The sequence below is a fragment of the Drosophila elegans genome, unplaced genomic scaffold (assembly GCF_018152505.1).
Source record: "Drosophila elegans isolate 14027-0461.03 unplaced genomic scaffold, ASM1815250v1 contig_149, whole genome shotgun sequence".
NCBI classification, from domain to species: Eukaryota; Metazoa; Arthropoda; class Insecta; order Diptera; family Drosophilidae; genus Drosophila; species Drosophila elegans.
In genome coordinates, this window is record NW_024545513.1 from 18,800,381 (window position 1) to 18,823,936 (window position 23,556).

At 35.5% G+C, this 23,556-nt stretch overlaps 1 protein-coding gene across 10 annotated transcripts; it reads right to left on the bottom strand.

The window, feature by feature from the left end:
* Window positions 1-698: 698 nt before the first annotated feature.
* Window positions 699-22,997, bottom strand: LOC108138523 (protein retinal degeneration B). Of its 10 annotated transcripts, none has more exons than XR_001774132.2 (14): window positions 22,681-22,984; window positions 15,994-16,351; window positions 14,817-14,961; window positions 14,560-14,751; window positions 13,417-13,827; window positions 12,408-12,739; window positions 11,543-11,581; window positions 11,162-11,237; window positions 9,473-10,708; window positions 8,420-8,557; window positions 7,336-8,303; window positions 6,497-6,669; window positions 3,715-4,631; window positions 699-3,330 (listed from the first exon to the last, which is right to left on the bottom strand). XR_001774132.2 is itself a non-coding variant. In XM_041708062.1 (13 exons), the coding sequence occupies exons 2-13, from the start codon at window positions 16,069-16,071 to the stop codon at window positions 3,273-3,275; spliced, it is 3,846 nt and encodes a 1,281-aa protein (XP_041563996.1). In that variant the 5' UTR covers window positions 16,072-16,351; window positions 22,681-22,984; the 3' UTR covers window positions 701-3,272. The 10 variants fall into 10 exon arrangements, 7 of the variants coding, with proteins under 7 accessions (XP_041563996.1, XP_041563997.1, XP_041563994.1 ...); XR_001774131.2 differs by having other exon boundaries at window positions 701-3,330; window positions 3,715-4,077; XR_001774134.2 differs by lacking the exon at window positions 11,543-11,581.
* Between the last annotated feature and the right edge of the window lie 559 nt (window positions 22,998-23,556).

Below are 23,556 nucleotides of genomic sequence, written 5' to 3' on the forward strand. Positions count from 1 at the left end.
CTTAAATTTGTAATATAGTGTAGCAATTTTTGTTTTAGTAGGGACATTGATTTTAAACTTTTTATTTTAAAAAAATTTAATAATAAGTGATTCTATTAAAAAAAAATTAAAGCATTATAAACAATACAAATATTTTGCAATTGGCGTGAAATAACAACCAGGGGTTTTTTTTTTTATTATTATAATAAAAAGCTGTTGTCACTTAATTTTAATTGCCAAGTTCGAGATGAAGAAGTTAATCTGTAGTGTTTTGTTCTGCTTGTGATACTAGTAAATATGTGAGCTGATCCATTCGCCTGTCTATACTATATAAATATATAGATTAGCTGCCAATCATCCAAGAGCATTCTATTTATCAGAATTCAGACAACATTGAGTTTGCTAGCTGTTCAGTGGAAATATGATTAGCATCCCATTTGATTAATCAAACAATGAGTACAGTTTGTCATCTGGGGCAATTTTTGTGAATCAGGGAAATGTTTTGATAGATCTGAAATAAAAAGTAGTTTCTTGACCCCAAAACCTGTTCTATTAATTTTTTTTAGTGAAGTCCATTTCCAGCTTTTGAGCTGCCCACAATTTTCAATAGCATATGCCTGGTAACCATTTCGCCACCCATTAATTCAATACACAAATCACTTATTCACATAGCATGTTTTATTTATTTTTCTCATTTGCAACATCAAATAGAACATTTGTTTTTTTTTTTTTTTTTTTTTATCTTTTCATGAACCGCTTTATTTTCGATTTTTCTGTGAAATTAATAACTGGTTTAGCCATATCATTCGCTGAAACTCGATCTTTTTCTAACAAACAGCTTACATCGAAAAATATTTGTTACTGCCATATTTTATTTTGTTATTTGTCATAGTCCAATTTCAATCATTGGCTTAAAAATCTCTTGTTTTTGGGTATGTATATATTATATATGTATATATATATATTCATTTCCCTTGGATCAACTATCTTTAATTCCTCGGTTTGTCATTCATTGTTGCTTGCTTGAACTTATTTTTGTTTAGGATTTTGTAAATAGATTGCATTTGGCTTGCTCCGCGTTTTTTGTTCTTCATCTGCTTGTAGATTTTGTTGTCAATAAATAATTACATTTTTAGTTCGCCTCGTTCTCTTTATAATTGTTTACATTCTGAATTCGTATTTGTTATTCCTGGACTTTTGCACTTAACAATTAAAATACATAACCCAACGGACATATATTTACTTATGTACGTAACAATTGCATGTAGTGTGTTAAACCATTTCAATGTTTGAAATTTGTTGTTCTTTGTTTAAATTCTCGGCATTAGACATCATCATCGCGTGTGTTGAGGGCATTAGCTTATCATCTAAATGGTGGGTTCTCAAAATATCAACACAATTTTGCTAAACGCTTTATTGGCTTAGGGAGTTCTTATTCTGGCGGAAAGTTGAGATATTGAACGTAGAATTCTACAACCCACTCAATTCTACGATTCACCAATCGATATTAAATTTTGGAAGAACAGAGAACAATCGCTTATTTGCCATTGTGTGCAATTTTAAACGTGTTTCCCAAAAATTAATTTTTTTTTGGTGTGAAATATATTTATATAAAAGTGCACTGTAATAAAATAATAAGGAACGCTCCAAAATAATTCCATTCTTTCAATCGAAAGATTTTAATAGTTTAAAATTATAAAAAAGAAGCTACAATTTGCTATTTGAGAATTTGCTAATTTTGAGAAATTTGTTCAGGTACGAAAAAATCTACCGTTTGAAAGGAAATCGGCATAGAAGAAAAGGACATATATGGAAAACTTATTTACCTGCTAAATAGACAGACATCAACCCTTCGACTCTATGAGTATCTGGTGTTATTATTTACTAGGACATGCCTTTAACTTTTATACCTCATGCTTTTGAACCAACTGGCTATGTACTAAAAAATAGGATAAACTCTTCATGGGTAGAGAGATTCATCTTACAATCTAGTAGACTTTCTTCCATCAGTTTTAAGTTTGATACTCGCTACACAAAAATTAAGGAGAGTTAAAAGTCGACTTAAGTGGAGGAGAGAGGAACGTATAGCCGGACAATATTTTGATCGGAACACTTTTGCAGTTTCACTAGCTGCTCCAAAAGTCCTTAATGTAGTTGCGCTAGATAAATATACAGTATGTGGTCTAGGTTATATCCTTACATACAATTACTCTGTTCTCTTTACAACTATCGGTTTAAACTCTTCAATTTGCGTTTACTATTCAATTTATAGGAAGTGTCTTACGTTCGATCATCTTGAACTACTCGACAGTTAACCAATTTTGGCTTAAGTAGTCCGACCTAATCAGATCAAACATATATATCGTGTATTTCGATCTCTTAAAGTTCCCTTTTTGTACCCTCATCTCAGATTTCTTTAGGTTCACAAGTTGAGTGAGTGTTTTTAGTTAACTTGTGTGGACAGCACATATATGTATGTAACTGGGTTAAGCAGACATATTGGTGTTTATATATATATATATATATATAAAGTACTTTATGGGTCAGATTCAATGCCCGTTGCATCTTTTCAGGTCGCCATGAGTTGTTTGTTTAGGTTTCTAGCACGAGAAATTTTCGGCTTGATCTCATCTCGAACTCAACTTTGGTTTCGGTTTTTGGTTTTGGTATCACATAATCGGGTTTTACGTTTACACAATATCCAATAGTTTCTATAATTTTAACTTCTTTTAACTTTTCTCGACAGTTTTTTTTTTTGCCAAATAACAAATTTTGTAGATATATATATATATTTTTTTTTCTGGTTTCTTTTTTAAATTAACTTTTGGTAGCGAAAGACTATCACAATTATGGAGATTTTAAATTTCTGGGGCCAGGTAAGAGATTGTATTCATTTTCATGACGTTTCCTTTTTCATAAATTTTACACGCACAAATATAGTTATCTATTTTAAGGTTTAAATTGTTTGGTTTTACGGAAGCCGTTAAGTTATACTTTTTGTAAGAGTTTGTAGTGGTTGTTTGTCAAGAAATGCATTTAATTTGCCTTTTGATTTTGCAACGCTTTCCTCGCACGTCGTCCTTGTCTTAGTTTTCATCTTAATTCATTGGGAGATCTTCGGTTTCATTAGTTTGTCCTTCAGGTGTTATGCCGCACTTGGTTTGTTGAACTTTGTTCGCTTGCATATGTTAAACGGTTCTATATTTTGAATATATCCTTGTATATATCTTTTCATAATTGTATTTGGTAGATAGCTTTACGATCGGCTTTTGTTTCGTGTAGTTTTCAATGCTTTAAGTGGTTTGAAAAACCATCAAACAACAGGAGGAAACAGTCTTTCTTTCCAGGTACCTAAAGGGAAAAAAGTGAAAGTGAAAAATGTTGATTCAAATACATTTTTAACAAGAACTTGGGGAGAAGATTGTGAGTAAGCATTTATGCCGTAGAAGTCTCCATCATTGTTTTATATTTTAAAGCGGTGCTCAAAAGTATGCAGCATAAACTGAATTTAGGTTTTTGGCATTGAACATTGAGAATTGAAGAATTATTGCATACTTTTGAACGCCTTTTTAAAAAATGATTTAAAGGTACTAGAGATTTCTGTGGCACCATTGAGAGTAATATTGTTCTATCTATTTTTCCTATTTTCTTTAGATTTGGTAAAATAATTCCTTTAAATCTATTTAAATTTTGTAAATATTGATTATATATTTTGTGCTATATATGCATACTCACCGCGTGACACATTTGACTTTGGTTAAATGTTGTACAATTGTTTTTTCTCATTTGCAAATTTGGTTTTCGATATATATATTACACCATTGAATTTTCAATATATATCGCGCATAGTATATAAATATATAATTATATGGTATGTACACGGATGTGGCATATGGAGGCATCGGAGTTGTTGTCCTTTGGCTATATACTTCATTCTATTTCGAAGGGATTACTATCTGGGTTCGGGGGATTTAATTTGTGTTGTTGACTGATGGATCAATCTATATAGCTGCGTCTCTGTTGCTCTAGTGGTGGCTTAGGTAGGTCTTGCGCTTCAGGTAACCACTGCGTATGGGTGATGAAAGTCCCGTCTCGTTGCTGTTTGTTTATCGATACCAAGTTCGATGGCAGTGTGTGCGTGTGAGGTATGTGTGTGTGTGGGTGTTTTGTTCGTTTTGCAAGTTTTTTTTTTCAAGCAAATTTTGGTTTTTGGAAAAAGAGAGATAGAGTTATTGTTTAAAAAAAAAGTGTTCAAATTCGTTTCACTCTAAGTGCGGTTTAGAGGTGGAGGCATTTAAACCATCGATTTCCATCGACTTTTCCTCACCTCCAATATTGGTGGTATTTTCATTGGTTTATATAATCTTTGGTTTTTTGGTTTTTCTTCACAACACCAATCAATCAATAAAATGCTCAGCTAGGTATGCTTCAAAATACTTAACAAGAGAACTCATAAAATGTGTGGGGAGTATAGGGCATATTCTATAACACTAAAACTAACACCAATTGTCTGCATAGTTTTTGTATTATTTTTTTTTTTTTGCTTCTATCTGTTTACAAGATGCTTTTATTGTTGTTTAATTGATCTAAACAATTTATTGTTGTTTGTTTAGGTTGCAATTCAATTTTCATTCGTTGCTTGTTCATGCAGCCTGATATGGTGTATATTGTATGAGGTGTATTTTTCGGCGTGGTGGGTTTTGAACAGCGTGGTGGGTTTCGAGGCCGTAAAGCGTTAAGCGTTTTTTTTTTGTATATTGTATTATTATATATATATAATTTTTTTTTTTGGTATTTGTCATCCGTAAATCAAGAAACAAACAAAGAAAAGACACAAATCGTAATCGAAACATTATAAATCATATATATGTATACTATATAGATATATATATATTACCAACAGGCCCATTACTGTACTGCTTTTTGTTTATTTAGATTTACATACTGGCGTACGTAGTTTTTATGTTTTGTTGCATTTTGGCTTTTGTTCGCAATCAAAATAATATCATACAAATACAAATAAGGATAGTACATGAATGCAAATATAATAACAATCATAATCATAAACATAATAGTATAAACTTATAGCATAAATAATACGGCATTTGTTCTACGTGAAACTTAAAGTTGTAAACTAAGAAATACAATACGATTCGTGGCGGACTAGTTTTGAGAGGATGGATGGAACATAGAGATTGCTTCTATCAATTTGTTTTACTCTGTTGATTAACTAAAGCAGAAATTAAAATATCTAATTTTCCTAGGCAGCCGGAGTGTCCTTCTCAATGGCATTCTCAATCAGTTGGGCCAGTAGGATGTGGTTGCTGCTGCCGGGACTGTTGATGTTGCTGCTGCAGGGACTGATGTTGGCCAATTGCAGCTCGAAAGCGTTGCTGCGCAGGATTGGCAAGGGAAAAGGTGGCATGATTAGGTGGATGGTCGAACTGGAGGTTCGATATTTGGCAAGATTTATTTGGATTTCTCATTCCGAGCGGGAATTTTCCGCCCGCTCGAAGAAGGCGCACACAACAACGTTTAGTGGGATGGACGAATGGATTGGTTATATCATTGCATCGTCCCGATGGCAAAGCAACAAAATTCTGGCTGACAAATTAAACGGCCATGCGACCCAAAACGAAAACATAAACATAAACAGAAACAGAAAGCCACACAAAGTATGTAATACACCAACAAAACGGTTTTCAATGAAATACATGTATAATACCTTTAGCTGTGTCAATTACTTTTTTGAGAGCTTAATAATAGTAGTTACTTGAAGTAGTAATTGTTAATCCGTGTTAATTTTGTTTAATGCATCATGTTACCTACTTAATGTGTTTTATTATTTTCAAGACCATCATGAACCATGTTTTATAGTGAACTTTAGGGGAACAAATATTTCAATTGTTCTAAAATTGTAACACATAAAGCAATGATAATTATATTAAATTGGACATTGATTACAAAGCTATAGAAATTATTTTCTGTGTACAAATGGGTATTTGCAAGACAGACTATAAAGCTATTTTTGTAAATTGTAAAGTAAAGTTATCAAAAACAGTTGAGTTATATAAATTTATAACCAACTATGACTTCTAGTTTTTCACTTCGGTTTATGGAATAAACCTTGTCTTTGTAAACTTGTAAGTTAGAAAAAAAACTAATCCCTGTTTTGTTCCTGTAGTAGAGTATAGGTAAAATCCATTTAAAAAATACGATTTTTTGCCATAATCTGATGACAAATGCAACCTTTGGTAGGAAAGCTATGAATAAACCTACATTTGGTGTTGGCCTCAAACTTTGAACCAGCTAAAGGCATTGCACTGTGCACAAAACATATAACATTAACATACACGAATGCGTTGGCCTATTTACACTAAACACAAACACAGATACAGATACAGATACAGATACGGATATGTACGGATATATACAGCGAGGATCGGGCGTTACAGTGGGTGCGCTCTGTACAGTGGATCGTCGCAAGCAGCGCCAGCCAGTGGCATCAGCGTCTTACCTTCTGCGTCGCGGATTGGCCGTCTGGCCGGGAAGATTGAAGCATCCACGGGGGATGACCATGCGGGCATTGCCCTTCGCCGGTCGCGATCCGCCCACCGCCTGCAATCCGGCCAAGTGGGCGGCATAGCCGTCGCTCAGCACGGTGGCATTGGACTGCAGCTTCTTGCCCACCTGCAAAAGAAAGGGAACAATTGCTTAAAAACTCACTTAAGTTGGTTGTAAACGATGCAGCAGTCAGTTTAATTGCACCCATAATATACTTTAACTAACTAAGCTTTAACGAAGCTTCTTATTATTTAAACATGAATTAACATTATATAGTTTAGTTACTATTAATTAATTTTAATATTTTGCAAAAATACTTTGGTTAACTAGCAACTAGTCAAAAATATCGCTCACGAAAGCTGGTTGTAAACGATACAGTGGCAGCCTTTCAGCAGTCACTTAAATCGAAGCACTTTTATACATAGTTATATTTATAAATATTTTTATTAACTCACATATTTATTTTACAATTTTTTGAAATTTATAACAAAACAAAAGAAAAAATCGTCAGTAAATCACGAATTCTGCATTCTAACATTTAACATGTAATTTCATGTAATTTAATCATACATAAACTTTAAATGCATAATAATTATATATGTATCGGCTGTAAACGATGCAGCGGCAGCCTTTCAGCGGTCACTCAAATAATGATATGAGGCAATGCACGTGTTCTGCATTTTAAATCCTATTGTATTTTACAAGAAGCGATGAAGATTACAATAAAAATGAAAAGCCCTCGTTTGACTGATAAAAAAAAAATGATATATACGAAGTAAGAAAGCCGCTTACCTTGCCCACGATGAAGATCTGATCGGTTCGCATGCCCACATTCGTGTAGACGCTGATGTCCTTGCTGCTGCCGTAGGCGGCGGTGATTGAGATTCCGTGGTTCTGCACCAGATTGTTCAGATAGGCCGTCTTGTGGCCCAGCGGATCGGTGGACAGGCCGTCGGCGAACGAGATGAGGCCGTGCGGGAAGTTGTGCTGGCTCAGCCAGGAAACGACACGCTGCTGCTGCATATCCGGCCGCCCGGTGATGTAGATGAGCAGGTAGCCCAGCTCCTGCCAGTGCCGGCAGACATCGACGGCCCCCGCCCGCACTTTTGGATCGCGACCGGTCACCGACATCGAGGCGGTGAAGGAGCCATCGATGCTAAAGACCACGCATTCGGTTAACGGCGGCACCACCGCCATATAGCAATCCACCGAGGTGTGATCGCCGCGCACCACCATCTTAACGGGATAGATGCCATAGCCGAGGGACACCTGATCCGGTATACTGTACGAGATGCGACCGTTTTTGTCCGTCACCTCGGTGCTGAGGAATGTCCATTCACCCGCCGGCGGATCCTTCATGATGTGCACATCGACCTTCTCGCCATGCAGCGTGATCATGTCCAGCGGTCCGTACATGAAGCGGGCATTCAACCGCTGCTCTTTGCCCTCCTGGACGATCACATCGTTGGCCCGATGATTGGCGGCCACATTTTTCAGTTTCACCGAGGTGCGCTTCTTGATCCACTTCTCGCGCGGCTGTCCCGGATGAAAGGAGGCATTGTCTTTGTCATCGTTGGAGCCCACAAAGGGTATGCCCTCGAATTTGCCAATCTGGCGCAGGATGAAGGCGATCACATCGGGACTCTCCCAGTAGCTGGCATGGAAAAGGTGCGGCAAGGCGTGGGCCGGAAAGTTACTCAATCCCTCCGGGCAGTACAATGCGTAGTCCAGCCGCTTCGATCCCCACCATTTGTTCTGAACTGCAAATGAATAGCAAACATTTTTTTTTTTATTCAATTTGGATATTATTTGGGAATTATGTTATATGTATGTAGTTTCATGCACTAGATCATCTAGCGGGCAATGAGCTTCTTACGGGCATGGATCGTACTAAGCGACACATTCTCAATCAGACCCGATATCGTGCTCTGCATCGAGGCATCTGACAATCGGCGGCCGGCCAACAGGTTGTTGCCATCGTTAAAGTGCTGCGGATGCGACTGAATCACCTCCACTGGAAACGATGAAAACATAACAAGCGGGAAAAGTTCAATTAAATATCAAATTTTAATTTATTTTTAAATCCCACATAAAGTCAATACAAAAATAAGGCTTATAAACAAACCTACATAAACAAAAAACACCATTGTTTAAATTTAATAGACCCTTATAAATTTAATTATTTATTCAATACTAACTATTATAAGGCCCATAATTTGTAGTTTATATAAAAAATTAATTTAAATCAAATAAAAGTATTGATTCAATACTTAATATTATAGAGCCTATCATTCGTAGTTTAATTTCTAAACCAAATTTAATTTTAAATTCTTCTATGGCACTTTTGTAATATCACAAGTTTTATTATTCATCCTAATGAATAATTATTCATCCAATGAAAGTTTATGAGTTAAAGAGTTCTACCAGCTCATTATAGTAAATTAAATATTTATTTTTATAAAAACAGTTTAAAACGAAAAAGTAGTTCAACATTATTAAATTAATTTAAAAGCATAAGCCGTAAATAATAGTTTTTTGAGTAAAATAAAATTATTTTTCTAAAATTAAAAATGAAAAATTTTTAAAATAAAATGTACTTTAACATTATATGACTAAATTAAAAGCATTAACCAAAAATAAACATTGCTTAAGTTTTTAATTTTTAAATGACGACTGTACATTTTATTTGTTCATTTTACAACTATAACTCTTTATACTCTTGCAAAAACTAAAAACAAAAATTGTATATCTCTAAAAAAAACCTTAAGCAACAAATATTTATGGACACTGTTAACAATGTTTAGTAAGACTTTGTAAGATCCAAAGGCCTTTTAAAAATGTTCTTATTCAGTGGTCCAAAAGCTGGTAAAAGTTATATATATATTTTAAATATGTTAAATAGAAATAAAAAGCCCCTATTGATACTCACATAAATGCAATGGCTGACCATTTCCCAGCGGATACTTGGCGTACCGGGGGACATTGACCGGCGACAGGATGGAGAATCGTGCACTGAGGAGCGGCTCCAGACGCGAGGCGATCGGATCGGTTGGATGGAACAGATTGTACACCTGGTGGCAGTTGGGCCTGGCCAGGGCGGCCTTGGCATCGTGTAGTTTCCGTGCGGCAAGGACCACCGACAGCGGCGATCCGAACATGAAGAAGTCGCAGACCTCAAAGTCCAGCTTGGCGGCCCGCGAATCGCTCGAGGAGCTGGAACGACGTCGCCGTGGCGATGGTGCCACCAACAGCCGTTTGGCATCCAAATCGGCCTCGATGAAGAGGCGCTCGTCGTCGTCCAAACGTGAATGGCGTACGGCCAACGGATTGTGGGTATTGATATTCGTACCGGTGGTGTTGGCCACACCGCCACAGCCATCCCCGCCCGAATTCGAGACACCCGTTGCGGTGCCCGGCTGGCTGCCATTTGATCGGCAGAGCGCCTCGTAGGCCAGCAGCGAACCCATCGAATCGCCCAGCATCACAATCTGGCCGGAGAAGCCGTGACCCTCCTCCGATTTCAAGAACTCATGATAGACAATATTGGCAGCGGCCACCGTCTTGTTGACCGTCTCATGGAATTCCGGCGATGCAACGGACAGCAACGGTATGGCTCCTATGGGCACATCCGCTATATTCGGTATATCGGCCGCCGATGGTGAGGCATCGAAGGAGTACGGACTCAGGCTGGACAGGATGCCCAGGGCGTCGGTGCAAATCGAGGGACACGGCACCATCTTAATGGTCACATGGGTGAGCAGGCTGGGATAGTGTTGGCGCATCACCGCCTCGAAGGAGCCGCGAAATGTGGTCACATCGGATTTCTTGGCCGTCAGCTCGCTGGCCGCATCCAAAACACTGCCGGCATGGACGACCAGGATTAGTATTGTGGTCGGGCACGACGGTGTGCTCGGTGATCCTGGCGGCGAGGAGTCATGGCTGCGATCCACACTGGCCGAGGAGCGCAGCTGCCGTTTATTGCCACGTTCCGAGGCGACGCGCATCAAGAAGTCCTGATTGAAGATGCTGTCCTCCTGCCGCGATTGGCCACGCCCACCAACGGATGACGCACTCGAGGGTCCGCCATGTGGCGGTGGACTGTCGTCGCCCTCGCCCAGCAGCTCCAGAGAGCTCCACTTGGCCAGCGAGTTCGTCTCATTGGTGTCTGTTGGAAAAAAAAATTGGGAAATGAGTTTGGTTTACAATTATTAAAACACAAATTTTAATAATCCTAAAGAATTCGCTGTTTTGTGTGGTTAAAAACATATAAAACGCCATAGTAACTATTTTGACTTAAGTTTACAATTCCAAAGGGAATTTAAACAAATTATATAACCAAAGACCATAAGGAACCAAATTGTCATAAAGAATTCGCGCCCTTAAGTACTGAAACTGACACACTAAGATCGCGAATTCTTTATGATTTGACAGTTCTTGAATTAAGTAAAGACACATGTTACTCTTATGATCGAATTCACAATTCCAAAAGAGAATTTTACAAAAGGTTGTCCCCATCAGGGACCTAATTGTCATAAAGAATAGCAGTCTTTTATGCCTTTATTTGCATATCATAATTTATTTTATTATAATCTTAAGGTTCATAAAATAAAATAATTACCCAAACAATCGAAAAATTCTTCATCCGAGTTGGATTTGGAGTCCACTTCCAATCGCTCCATTCGCCAGTTTGCCACCTGCGGTGAACATAAATTGATTTAATATGTGCAATGTATTCATAAACAATAGTATTGTTTAATTATTTTTCCAATTTTGTTCTACAAAAAACTTGAACTTATTAATAGATGGGAAGGGGGGACAGCCGTAAGCTAAGCTAATAGAACTTGACTAATCAAGACCTGCGACTAAGCAACTAACTAAAGGACAGTATATATGTATTTTTACTTTATAAAACGATGGAATAAAGGCTGGGTAATTTGCTGATATTGAAAACGACAGAGAGGGCAGATGGAGAGTGACAGAGAGGGGAAGAGGAACTTACATGTCTGCGAGGCGCTGTTTTTGCATGCGGCTTTTTGGACTGATTTTATTTTTGGTTTTTGGTGTATTTGTATTTGTGTTTGTTTAGATTTGCAATAAATTGTGCATTTTTTGTTTTATAGTTTATTTGAATTTTTGGTGTTGAAATCGGTTGTGTTGTAGTTGTTGGCGGTAGATCGTGTTGGATGGAAGGTAAATTAAAGATTATTTTGGTAAGACGCAGTACATTTTAGGGACAAAGCAACACACACAAAACACAGATAATCAAAAATTGAATTATAGAATAAAGGTAGACACATATATTTTCGAAATTAAAGATTGAAAACTAATTGCAATTGAAGATCGAAATAGTTTATGTTAATGGTGAAGAATTTTTTAAAAGTGTCATTAAAACCCCATAAGTTATAAACCATAAAAACTCAAAAAAGTTCAGAGCTTTAGTAAATACTGAAATTTTCTATAAAGAAGAAAAAACATCGAATCCTAGAAAAATATTTGCCCTCATAGTTTTTATAAACACTTAAGCACTTAAAGCACTGAATATATAAATTTTTTAAAACGTTTTAAAATTATAATATTATGTTTTTCATATTCAGGAATACTGTTTAAATTAAATATTTTAATGTTGATAATAATAATGTTTTTAAATCACATTTAAAAACTCTCTGACAACTCAGACAAATATAATTTTGGGTATTGAGAAGTAATAGATCACTTTGAATCATACTTCAATTAAAAAAAAAAAACACAGAACTTGTAACAATGTACATTCCTTCTAAACACACAAAATCGACATCGAGAAAGAGCAAAAAGGACGCCGAGGACAATGAGGAAAGGACACCTATGGTTTGATCTGACCGGCTCACCTGAAGATCGAAGCTGTGGGCCGAACCCACCGGCGAGTGGAGGGTGCCCTTCGACCCGAACTTGGCCTTCTGGGCCATCTGGATGCTCTGGGAGCGTGACCTTTGGGCGGAGCCGCTTTGGTTGGCCGACAGATCCACGCCGGTGCCAATGGCATCGTTCTCGTCCTCGTCATCCTCCTCCTCCTCGCCCTCCTCCTCATCCGAACTGGCCTCGGCGCTCGGCGGCTGCTGGGTGACAATGGGCGGTACGGCCGGAGCGGACTTCTTCCGCTCGCTGCCCGTCGTGGAGGCGGCGGTGGCCGCCGTACTCACATACGGCTCCGAAGCGCTATCTGCAATGGAGAAATATACAGTTTAACAGGGACAAATAACAAGGAAATGGATAAACAGAGGAATGATATACCAAATTCTTTTGAGATTTAATGTATTGGATTGGTTCCTAGTTCTATTAACTATTTAATATTATCATCAATAATTATTTGACTAATTTTTAAAATCATCCTTTTGCAAAAATTATAATATAAGCACTTGAAAAACTGTCTTTTAAGAAACCAAATTATTTGATGTGAAACCTCGATGGCATTTATTAGTTCCTATATTTTGTACTGCTTTTCAAAATGCAATTTAATATTAAAGATAGCAGGCTTGAAAAGAGCTGCTTTCAACAAAAAAAAATAAATTTTTTTCATAAAAAAAACTAAGTGCTACTTTTAAATAACTATTGGAATTTTTTTTAGCTTTAAATAATAAAAAAGATAGTTACTTCTAACAATAATACATATTTTCTTTTATGTATTAAACCTCATGGGCACTTTTTAAGAATTTTTTTTTAATTTCTAATAATTTGGAGTCTTTTGTATCTTCGATTCGGTAATGAAAATGACGTTTAAGGGGTTTAATTCCCATGCAAATTAATACGTTTACAATTTGGCAAGGGTATGTGAGATTGGTGAGATTGGTGAGGTTGAAGTGGATGCTAGGATGGTGGATGTGGCCAAATCGAACTGACCATCGCTGCACTCCTCGCCGCCGCCCATCTTCTTGGCCAGGGCCAGCTGCGTCTGTCGCTCCAGCTCCCGGATATCCTCGATGGTTAGTCCGTGCCACTCGTCCTGCCACGCCCACGCCTGCCGATGGGCACGCAGCATCATCTTGCGCAGCGCCACATCGTGGATGAACTTCTCCAGCTTCGTCTGCATGCCCCAGTAGCGGAACTCCACGCGACAGATCTTGTAGGCGGTCATCAGGGACATGTTGCGCCCCGTCGGCTGCTTCTTGCCCTTCACCTCGCGCCAATACTCCTCCAGCCAGTCCTCGCCCAATGGACCACGGCCCGTCTTGTCCGACACAAAGTGCTTTGGGTCCTCCTCCTTCACATAGTCGCCGCCCCATAGCTGATCCTTCACAATATCAATCACATCTGTAAGACGAGTCAAGTTGGGATATTATAATAGATCGATGAAACAAGGAATGAGGACATTAAATTTCAGATCTGGTCTTATATTTAAGTTATCTTAATAAAACAAAACGAATTTATTATCTGCCAATAGCACTAATGGCTTTATTTTTAAGTTCCTTTAATAAAATACAGAACTTAAAATAATAAGCACATGTTAATCTGTTTTAAATTACTTCAGACAATTGATATATTATCTGTAATAACATACGTTTTAAAACATTTAAATAAATGGTTCGATATATAAGTGATATAGAAAATTGTTTTCACATTGTACAAAACTTTAAAATAAATTCTCTGTAGCTATTTAGGTATAAGAACTTAGAAAAGACTTGTTTTAAAATTTAACTTATCTTTTGGAGTGTGGATTATAAATTAAAGGTTATTCACTGTTTTAAAACGCACAACATAAAATAATAACCAATGGTTATTCTGTTTTAATTGCCTTCAGAAAATTGATGTACCATTCGTAATACAAATTACAGGTTCATTAACTTTAAAATATTTAAATAAAATGCTTCAATGCATGAGTTACATATATAGAAAACTGCTTTCACATTGCACAAAAATTGAAAACAAATTCTTTGTGGTTATTATAGTATGAGATCTTGTAAATCATTTGTTTAAACATTTAATTAACCTTTAAGAATGTGGATTAAAATTAAATGTTATTCACTGCTTTAAGTACCAACTCACCCACGATGCGGTTACGCAGATCGCTTCCGGACAACTGGAAGACATTATCCTGGTAGCCATTATCCGGATAATAGTATGTCTCAATGTCCAGCGAGAACTTCTCCACAAATGGACAGGTGTAGCGTGTCCTGGTATACGGATAGGCATTCCATGCCTCCTCCTCCACGGTTAAAGCGCTCTTTGGCAAGAGACCTTAATATATTTTCAAATAAAATAGGTTTAGGAAATACACAAATTGGCAGTAATATTAAACTCACTCTTGATCCAGCCCGGCAAATGATTGCCCACGTGGTAGATCTTCTTCGTGTACTGGCCATTTCCGCCGGGTCCGTCTTTATATGGCTCATTGATGATTATTTCGACGCCACTGCCTTCGCCGTGACTCTCCTCGCGACTCTTTTTCTGTGGATGGGAGAACAGTTTTACAAAATTATCATGGTCCACCCAAATAAACTACACATCTATGTTATTATGGCGTATTGAGGGAAGATTTCCGTGGAAAACGTTTAATAAATATTGACTATGGCAAATATTTGTAAATAAGTCGAACGTACAAAGGCGAGTAAACAATTCAAGACGCATTGTAAATTTTGTGACGACCAACGTTTATATTTAAAAATTGTTGAACTTTCACACCGGAAACATTTCGCTTTATAAAGTTTTGCTTGATAGCAAGAATTATTTTTAAGCGTGTTTGTATTAGACGAAATTCCATTTTGAAATGTTACATCAACTGTTAATTACTGATTATCGATTAGTTATAACTTTGTCTATTCGAGATTACTCCCAATTCCAAACTATTTTCAGAATGAAAGGAAACGGGGGCCGAATTTGTTTTTATTTTAATATATAAAATAAAATAAGAAAAAAATATCACATTTATTGATTACCTAGGATATCGATCTTAAAATTTGATACCTTAAATTCAGATAAAATAATCTTTTCAATATTTTTTTTTACCTTTCATTTGGTAAAAGATAAAAATTGGAGAATATACCAAACGAAATCAACTTTTCACTTAAATTAACAGAGTAACCTAAATATATAAAAATTCAAAAGTATGAAATATTAAAAAAAAAAACAATTTAAAAACCTAAAACCAGACATTGGTTGCTTCTAAACTAATTTTTATTTTGTTTATAATGTTCTAGAAACGAAAAATATAGAAAATATATTACAAATTTCACAGAATTGAATTTGAGTCAAAGACTCATTTAAATATGCTAACAATAAATGATTATAAATATATTTAAATAAATCTTTTTCATAAATCTATTTATAAATAAATGTAATTGTAATTGTTTTGGATTTTTTTAAAAGACTGAGTTAGCGAAACTGCTTACTAATTTATTTTAATATTATTTTTAATTTATTTCTATCATTATTAATATTAGTTTTGTATAGGTAGTCTTAATGATGGGGCTTTCCACTTACCGCTATCATGTAGAGCTGGGCGATGCGGTACTCCTCGACGGTGAGGGGCAGCGGAATGCGGTACTCCTTGATCAGCATGTTGACCGCGTGACTTTAGTCCTTGGCTTTCAATACGGGGCGAATGGGAGGGAATCGCCTCCGGCTATTGATGTGTTTGAATGGCGGGCTGAAGGCTTCCCTTCCCTTTTCCTTTCCCTTTCCTTTCACTTTCCCTTTCCCTTTCCGGCTGCCTCTATCGCTGGCTCTTAATGGCTAAGGGAATGGCAATCATCGATTGCCGCTGGTCATGGCTGGATGATGTGGAGGCGACACTCACTGTCGTCCGACGCTTTTCACGAGAGAACACGTCGTCTATGACCTGGTCCGAGAATACGGAATACGGAATAAGGAAATCGGAAATCGGTTAGTCGGCGGGGAAAGTGTAGAAATTTTTTCCGGTGGAGGTGGGTGCTAGTTGCTATGGCTTCTCCCTTGTGCCTTTGGTGACATTTAACCGAATGAGAAAACTGAGAACTAAAACCATAAAGCCCCTTCTGGGAAGTAACTAATACATTATGAAAGTGGGTTTATTAAAAGCCACTTTTTGTTTTGCCACTTTGAGGTCTCAAGAATTTGTATGGTGAGTTTAATATTCATCACATGTACAAATAGGAAGAAAAACTAATTAAACTACATGTGTTATTTGGACGTGTGTTTGCTCTAAAATCTGTTGTTTATTACCAAATCCTGAAGAATTTTACAAATACTAAGAAGCAAATGAAAAACAAAACAAGCTAATAATTCCGAAAAAACTATAAAACAACTGTAAACGGATGACTTTTTTTCATTAAAGATTTGAATAGATTTTAAATGATATTAAACAAAGATAAGAATTTTAAGTCAACTTATTGAGATACAATCCTTTTTCATTGCTTTAAAAGAAAGAAAGAAACCAGTGCTAAACACTTTACCAAATACTGTTATAAACCCCATAACAATTCGATAAACTAATATAATTGTTTATAAATTGACGTATAATATACAAAAATCAAAGGCAATAAAAACCCCAATCAATTATAAATTTGAACTGAACTAATATTTAATAACAATTCGCGAATTCCCTGGCTCAGCATTTTTAATCTTACTTAAATTCTAAACTCTAAAAGTTAAAAAAAAAACCAAATACAAACAATAAAGGTTTAAAAAACGCGAGTCTTTATTTGAGGCAGTGAAATCCATTTTCACACAACATAAATTGATTAATTCTATAATGTCTTTGGTCTCCAACTAGTTGACGTTTTTATTTTGATGGTTCCACCCTTGCTATATATTTTTCTAGGTCACTTGCTGGTCTCGTGTCAAATGGGTAATACCACTAATGCGTGAGTTCTAAAATGTAAATTACCATTTTATTTATTGATTTCGAGTGACAGCAAAATGGGGACATGGTAGGAATTGAGGAGGGGGAAGGTCTTTGACAGGCACTCTAGATAATCGGATGTGACTCGAGGGCTCTCAGGGGTTTTAGTTGGCCGGACGAGAGGGGCACTGTCAATTAAATGACAACAACAATAAGAAAGTATCCGATAAGGTCAAGCACGGTCTCACATTTCACAGCGACAACCAGTGCTGTCAGATCCGCTTTTTTTTCCCTACTTTGACCTTTTCAAAGTATATATTTTTTTTTTAATTTCATTTACGTATTGATTGGTATCCAGGTCTACTTTAAACTTAGTACTTCGTAAAATTGCCCAACAATTTGAAATGTTCAATATAAAGACGTAACTGCAACTGGAATATACTAATTAAGTACAAATACAAAACCTCAAAAAAAAAAAAACAAACCATTTTTGTAGTTTTCGTAAAATGGAGCATATGTTTAAAATTAATTAACACTATATTTATATTAACTACTATATATATATTAAGTACCAAAAGAAAAAAACAATATCAAACAGAGTATCAATACAATTTTTTGAAGGCTTCATAAAATCTAACATATCTAAAAACTGTACAAATTATAAAACGATTAAACTCGACGTAAAATATTCAAATATTTTGTATTTAAGAGAAATTATTTGCTTTAAATTTAAATATAATACAATTTTTAAGCTTCCCAGATGAACTCCCTAAACCTAAGCACTTTCTTCTGACAAGTTTGGTTTTCTTATTGAAAATATGTCATCACTGACTACTACTACTAAGCTAAAATTCAGTTTATCGTGCAATATTTTCGTTGCTGTTCTTACCTTGAACCATTTCTACCTTTCCTATTTTTTGTACTAATTGGATTTATTGTTGACTGCTGACAACAGCAATTCCAGCACATGGGCCGTGAGAGTGGGGGTTACATAGGACTTGGACGTCTGACGCATTTGCATCGCATTTTGACCTATCGGAATGTGACTAAAAGTGGAGGGAGTGTGGGTGGTGATGGGTGCATAATTTTGGGGGCGGTGGACATGGAAATGAGCTGCCTAACACGTGTTTAAGGTCGAGTGCTATGCGAACAGTGATAGGGAATTATCATTATGATTGATAGCAAAGTAATGGATTCCCGTGCATCAATATTAATTAGGTTCTTATTGATATTGGGCGGTAATTACAGTAATTATCGGTTTGAGGAAAATTTGCAAGCGTTAAAGAAGGGCTACTTCCTTAACTTTTTTTTTTAAATAAATAATGAATGTATGCTAGACTTCAAAACACAGCATTTCTTGAAATATATATAGCTTTTTAATCTAAGGAATGTTCATTTACATTACATTCATTTTTTAATAGCATTTACGTGATTTATTGTCAGTCAAACCCTTTCCCTTGTTGTAATCTAATCTTAATATATACCTGATTGACCTTAAGCACCGTAAATAAAGTTAGTTTTTTTTAAATTAAAAGGACAAGCTTTTGAAGCTTTTATTATTTGACAAAATTTAATAAGGAATTAAATAGACATTCTACCATTATTGTTTTTTTCTTTTGTTTCTACATTGCACGCCAACTTTTTACATTTTATCTATCTCCACTGTGGTTACAAACTGTCAACTTCCGGCGCTAATGACCTCCATTAGAGTCCTAATCTGTTTAGATCTTATCTGGCATTTATCTCGACCACAAAATTTGTCTAGTTCCTCATCAAATGGTACTATATTCGCCGTTTGAATTTTATGGATCCCAAGAGAGCTTTCTTTTTAATTGGACTTTATTGTTGGTCGGGAACTCGAGGAGGGGAAATTTTAAATTGATGAAAATGGCGTTTTAGCTACATTGTGCACTTTGCATATTTGTGATCTAAGGAACAGTTTTTTATTTTTAATGGGTAAACAAAGAAGTGCTTTAAAACTGGATTATATATCATTTCATCAGTTTATCAACAAAAGTTTTCTTTGTTTCTTTCATACAAATTAATGAATTTGGTTTAAAAAATTAAGTTTAATTTAAGTTTGGTTGCATAATAATTTATTGTAATCAGTATTAAACTGTTAAGTACACATATTTGGTACTCATTGGTTAAGAAGGTAATGCAAAATATATGCTAATACTTTCATAAATTCGTATATATTTTGACCATGATAAGATAAGAATTTCTACACATAGGGTGTACATATGTTTGGAAAGTTGAAGAGGCGATGCTGCAACAACAAGCACAGCACTGAAAGGCAGTCAATCAATAATTATTGGGCACAGCAAGAAGAGGGAAAAAAAAAACGAAACACAGACATGCACATGTTTATGTCATGGCAGTTACAAGGCAGGCCGTAACACAATCGTAAGCCCCAACAATATGGCCACTGCTTTCTTCTGCTACCGCCCCCCCCTTTTCCCCAGCTTTCTCCGACTGCTCCCCCCTCTCCCGCTCCACGTTAGCCTGCCCCATCCCCTTTGCCTCCTTAGCATAATTACATTTTGTGACACAGAAAATGCGCCGACAGATTTTCTTTTGCCACACTGGGTCAAAGGTTTTTGAAAATGTGAAAATCTATGTACGTTATAATAGACTGAGCAGTATGCGATGGCAAAACAATTTTTTTGAAAGAAAACTATTATAAATCAAAAGAAAACTAATAGTTTTCTGATTCATTAAATACAAATTTAATTCTGTTCACCATTTTTCATTCAGCGTAAATTACATTGCTGATCATATTTCGAATTTGCTCTGTTGAATAGGTATTATAAGCCAATTTAAATTAAACCAAGTGAAGTAAAAAGATCATATAATAAAATTCTTGCACGCGAGCTAAAGAAATTATTTTCTTTATCTTGCCATATTATAGCTCTGCAAACAACCCAGCTTATAAGCAATTTAGAGCTAATAAAGATAAGCAACATGGAAATTCATGATGAGAAAAGGTTTTGCAGTGATAAGATTTAGTTAAATAAAGCTTCTTATATTGGGATAGTAAAAAACTGACTATAAGTCATAAATAATATTAAAATTCTTGAGTCTTATTAGAAAATAAAAAGGTAACAATAAAAAAGGTAATAATTTACTATTGAGATTTTTATTATTTTTACTAGAATTTTATTAACACTTTAAAAGTTTGTAATATTTACCAACCCTGAGTATTTTTTTTCATGGTCTTAAAATTTAATTTGGCGTGCAATTTCTCACGCATTTTGACACACTGTGCATCAATAAACAAACTACAAAATCACACATATGGCCTGGCCATAAAAGAGATGGCCAAAGTGCACGTAGCCTTCAATGTGGTCGTGTTTATGATGTATTTTGTCATTTAACATTTTTTTTTATGATGTGACCAAAGGGTAAAACATGGGTATACACCGAAAAAACTCAGCAAAAGACTTCTCTAAAATTTTGCAATATCAGAAAATACAATAAACGAACTTGCGAATGCTGCATAGAAACTTAGGTTTAATATTTGGTCAGCGGTAAAATCCGTATTTATTAATTTATATTTTAAATCAGTAAAATCTTATATAAATTTCCCTATGATCTTATTCAATTTTATAGCCAAATTTTACTATTAAAAAAAATTTGTTTGATTCAGTTATTGCCCAATAACATTTTTATAATATGCTCAATACGAATGGCAAAGGCAAGCTACATTATTTTTCAGTGTTAAGCTTAATGGTTACAAAATTTCTAGTTTTTTTTTATACAGAGTCTTTTTTATTAAGTCTGGCAAACGGTACTCAAAAAAAGGCAAAAATGGGGAAAATGAATTTGCTCAATTGTAGCAACAACAACGCCAACTGATAAATAAATTGCCATGGTAATTGGCCAAGAAATACAATACAATAAATGAAGGTGTACAAAAAAGAGCAAAAATAAACGTTTATAAAAAGGAAAACAAAAAAAAAAATAAATAAATAAACGCTCTCAAGCGGAAATAACTGAAAGCGTTAGTGGAACAGAGACGGAAATAGTTGAGATGCAAAGAGAGCAAAGGTTCAAGCAAAGCCTATTTAATACGAGTCTCAAGTTTAGTGAGCTAAATTAGACGGAAAAGAGCAAAAAAAAAAGGTCGCGCTCTCTCTTTGGCTCTCTTTCTCTGTCTCACTTCCCAACTCTCCTCCTCTCGCTAACTTTGTGTTGCACACCTGTGGCACGCTTTGTGCTTATTAATAATTTATAAATACAACAAGTAGGCTAAATAAAAACACAGCAAACGCACGCTTAAAAAACGCACATGCCACAAAAAAGCTATCCATAGTTTCTTCCTTTTGTTACTTTTTGATACAGACATAAATATTAAAATTAATTTAATTTTTTATGGTTGAAACATGCATACAATTTTAAACTTTAAATTACTTAAAGCAGTGTTACGGTCTTACAAAAATTAGATAACAAATGTTAAATCAATTTGATGATCATAGAATTCTAGTTGAACATTTGATGTATAGCACTTTAAAATTAAAACAATTTTAAATCAAATTATTTTATTGTCCATCAAATAAAATTGTTTGCGAACAAAAGACCGAGAATTAATATCCTATAAATGTCCAATGAGTAGTTAAAATTTTATTATTTATTATCGTTTAACGTTGATTTAATGGTATCAGTTAAAAATGATACCTAAAAAAGCATAAAACACTTTGATTTTTTTAAAACCTTATTTATTGTCTTTACCAATTTTTCGCTGTGAGTCGAAAATAAAAAAAAAAAACATTTTCAAAAAATATTAAAAAGTAGGTGATGAAAACTCAGGAGATTATTGCTCAAATACATCCCCGTTTTTCCGTAAAGTAAAATAAAAGTTATAAGCCCAAAAACTAAACGGAGTAGGAAGCTTATGACTGAGAAACAAAAAAAAAAAACAAAGAAAAACCAAACTGCGAAAACCCAAACAAAACAAAACAAAGCTTTACGTGAAAATTACGCATGGAAAATTCTTATCACAGACTTGTTGTGTGAAGAAGAGAGAAAAGCTTGCAAGTGAGAAAGAGCTAACGGGACCTTGAGACCTGGCCACAGCCAACACGCACGCACACACACACAACGCAGCTTACGCATTTACGCAGAGCAGCTACAAACCACCCACAAGGCACACACACACACACACACACACACACACACACACACACACACACACACACACACACACACACACACACATCCACCCACAAGCACCGTTATCCTTAACTAAATTTGCGCATTTTTTTTTAAACTATTATTTCCGCAACAAAGAACCAAAAAAAAAAAAAAAACAGGGAAAGACGACGCACAGTCTTTCAAGGGAAACTCACATTTTTATCACTCGCAGGCAGCGGGCAGCTGCACAATTAACAAATGAATAATGCCCAAACGCAACAAAAAAAAAGCACAACAACAAAATATAAATATACAGTAAATATTTGCTGGCTCGATGGGGCGATTAACACAATTTATCTATTCATTTTCTTTGGGGCGCTTTTCCAGGCCGCAAATGAAAAATGTTTTTTTCAGCTTTGTTGCTTGCCTTCCTCTTTTGCTTATATTTTTTTGCAATCAAAACGTACACACTGAAAAACCAGCACGCGCTGCGCGACGACGGTGTTGCGACTCGGCTCGCGTTCGATTGTGAACTAAAGCCTAAAAACAATTTGGCCAGCGGAAAAACTTTATTCTTTGTAGTGTGACCGCACTGCGTGTGCTACGGTCTTACTGTCAGTCAGCTGGGCTTGTTGAGAAGCGGAAAACAATTCAAATTTATCCCGCCAGCTTGCAACTATATTTAAACATTTTAAACAATATCAATACTTTTTTTTTTGTATATTTTTATATTTAATATAAACTTAAGCTGAAATCAACTAAACTAGACGCAGAGAAAAACCAGAAAATGAGAGGCGCAGAGAGAGAGAGAGCGCGATGGCGTTCCCAAAAATAATTTCAGATTTAGACGTTTGAAACCCAAAGATATCACAACTATTTAATGAATATTTTTTCTTGCTTGCAAATTATCTGACAAAAATAAAAACTAGAATGATAACATTTTTTTTTTATAATTTAAGACCAGGAACCAGTATTTCAATTATAGATATACATACTTATATATGTACATAAGAGTGATGCTCTCTATTTAAAACTGTAGATTTTGGTGTGGAATAAATATATATTTTTTTAATTTATGCGATGATTAAAAA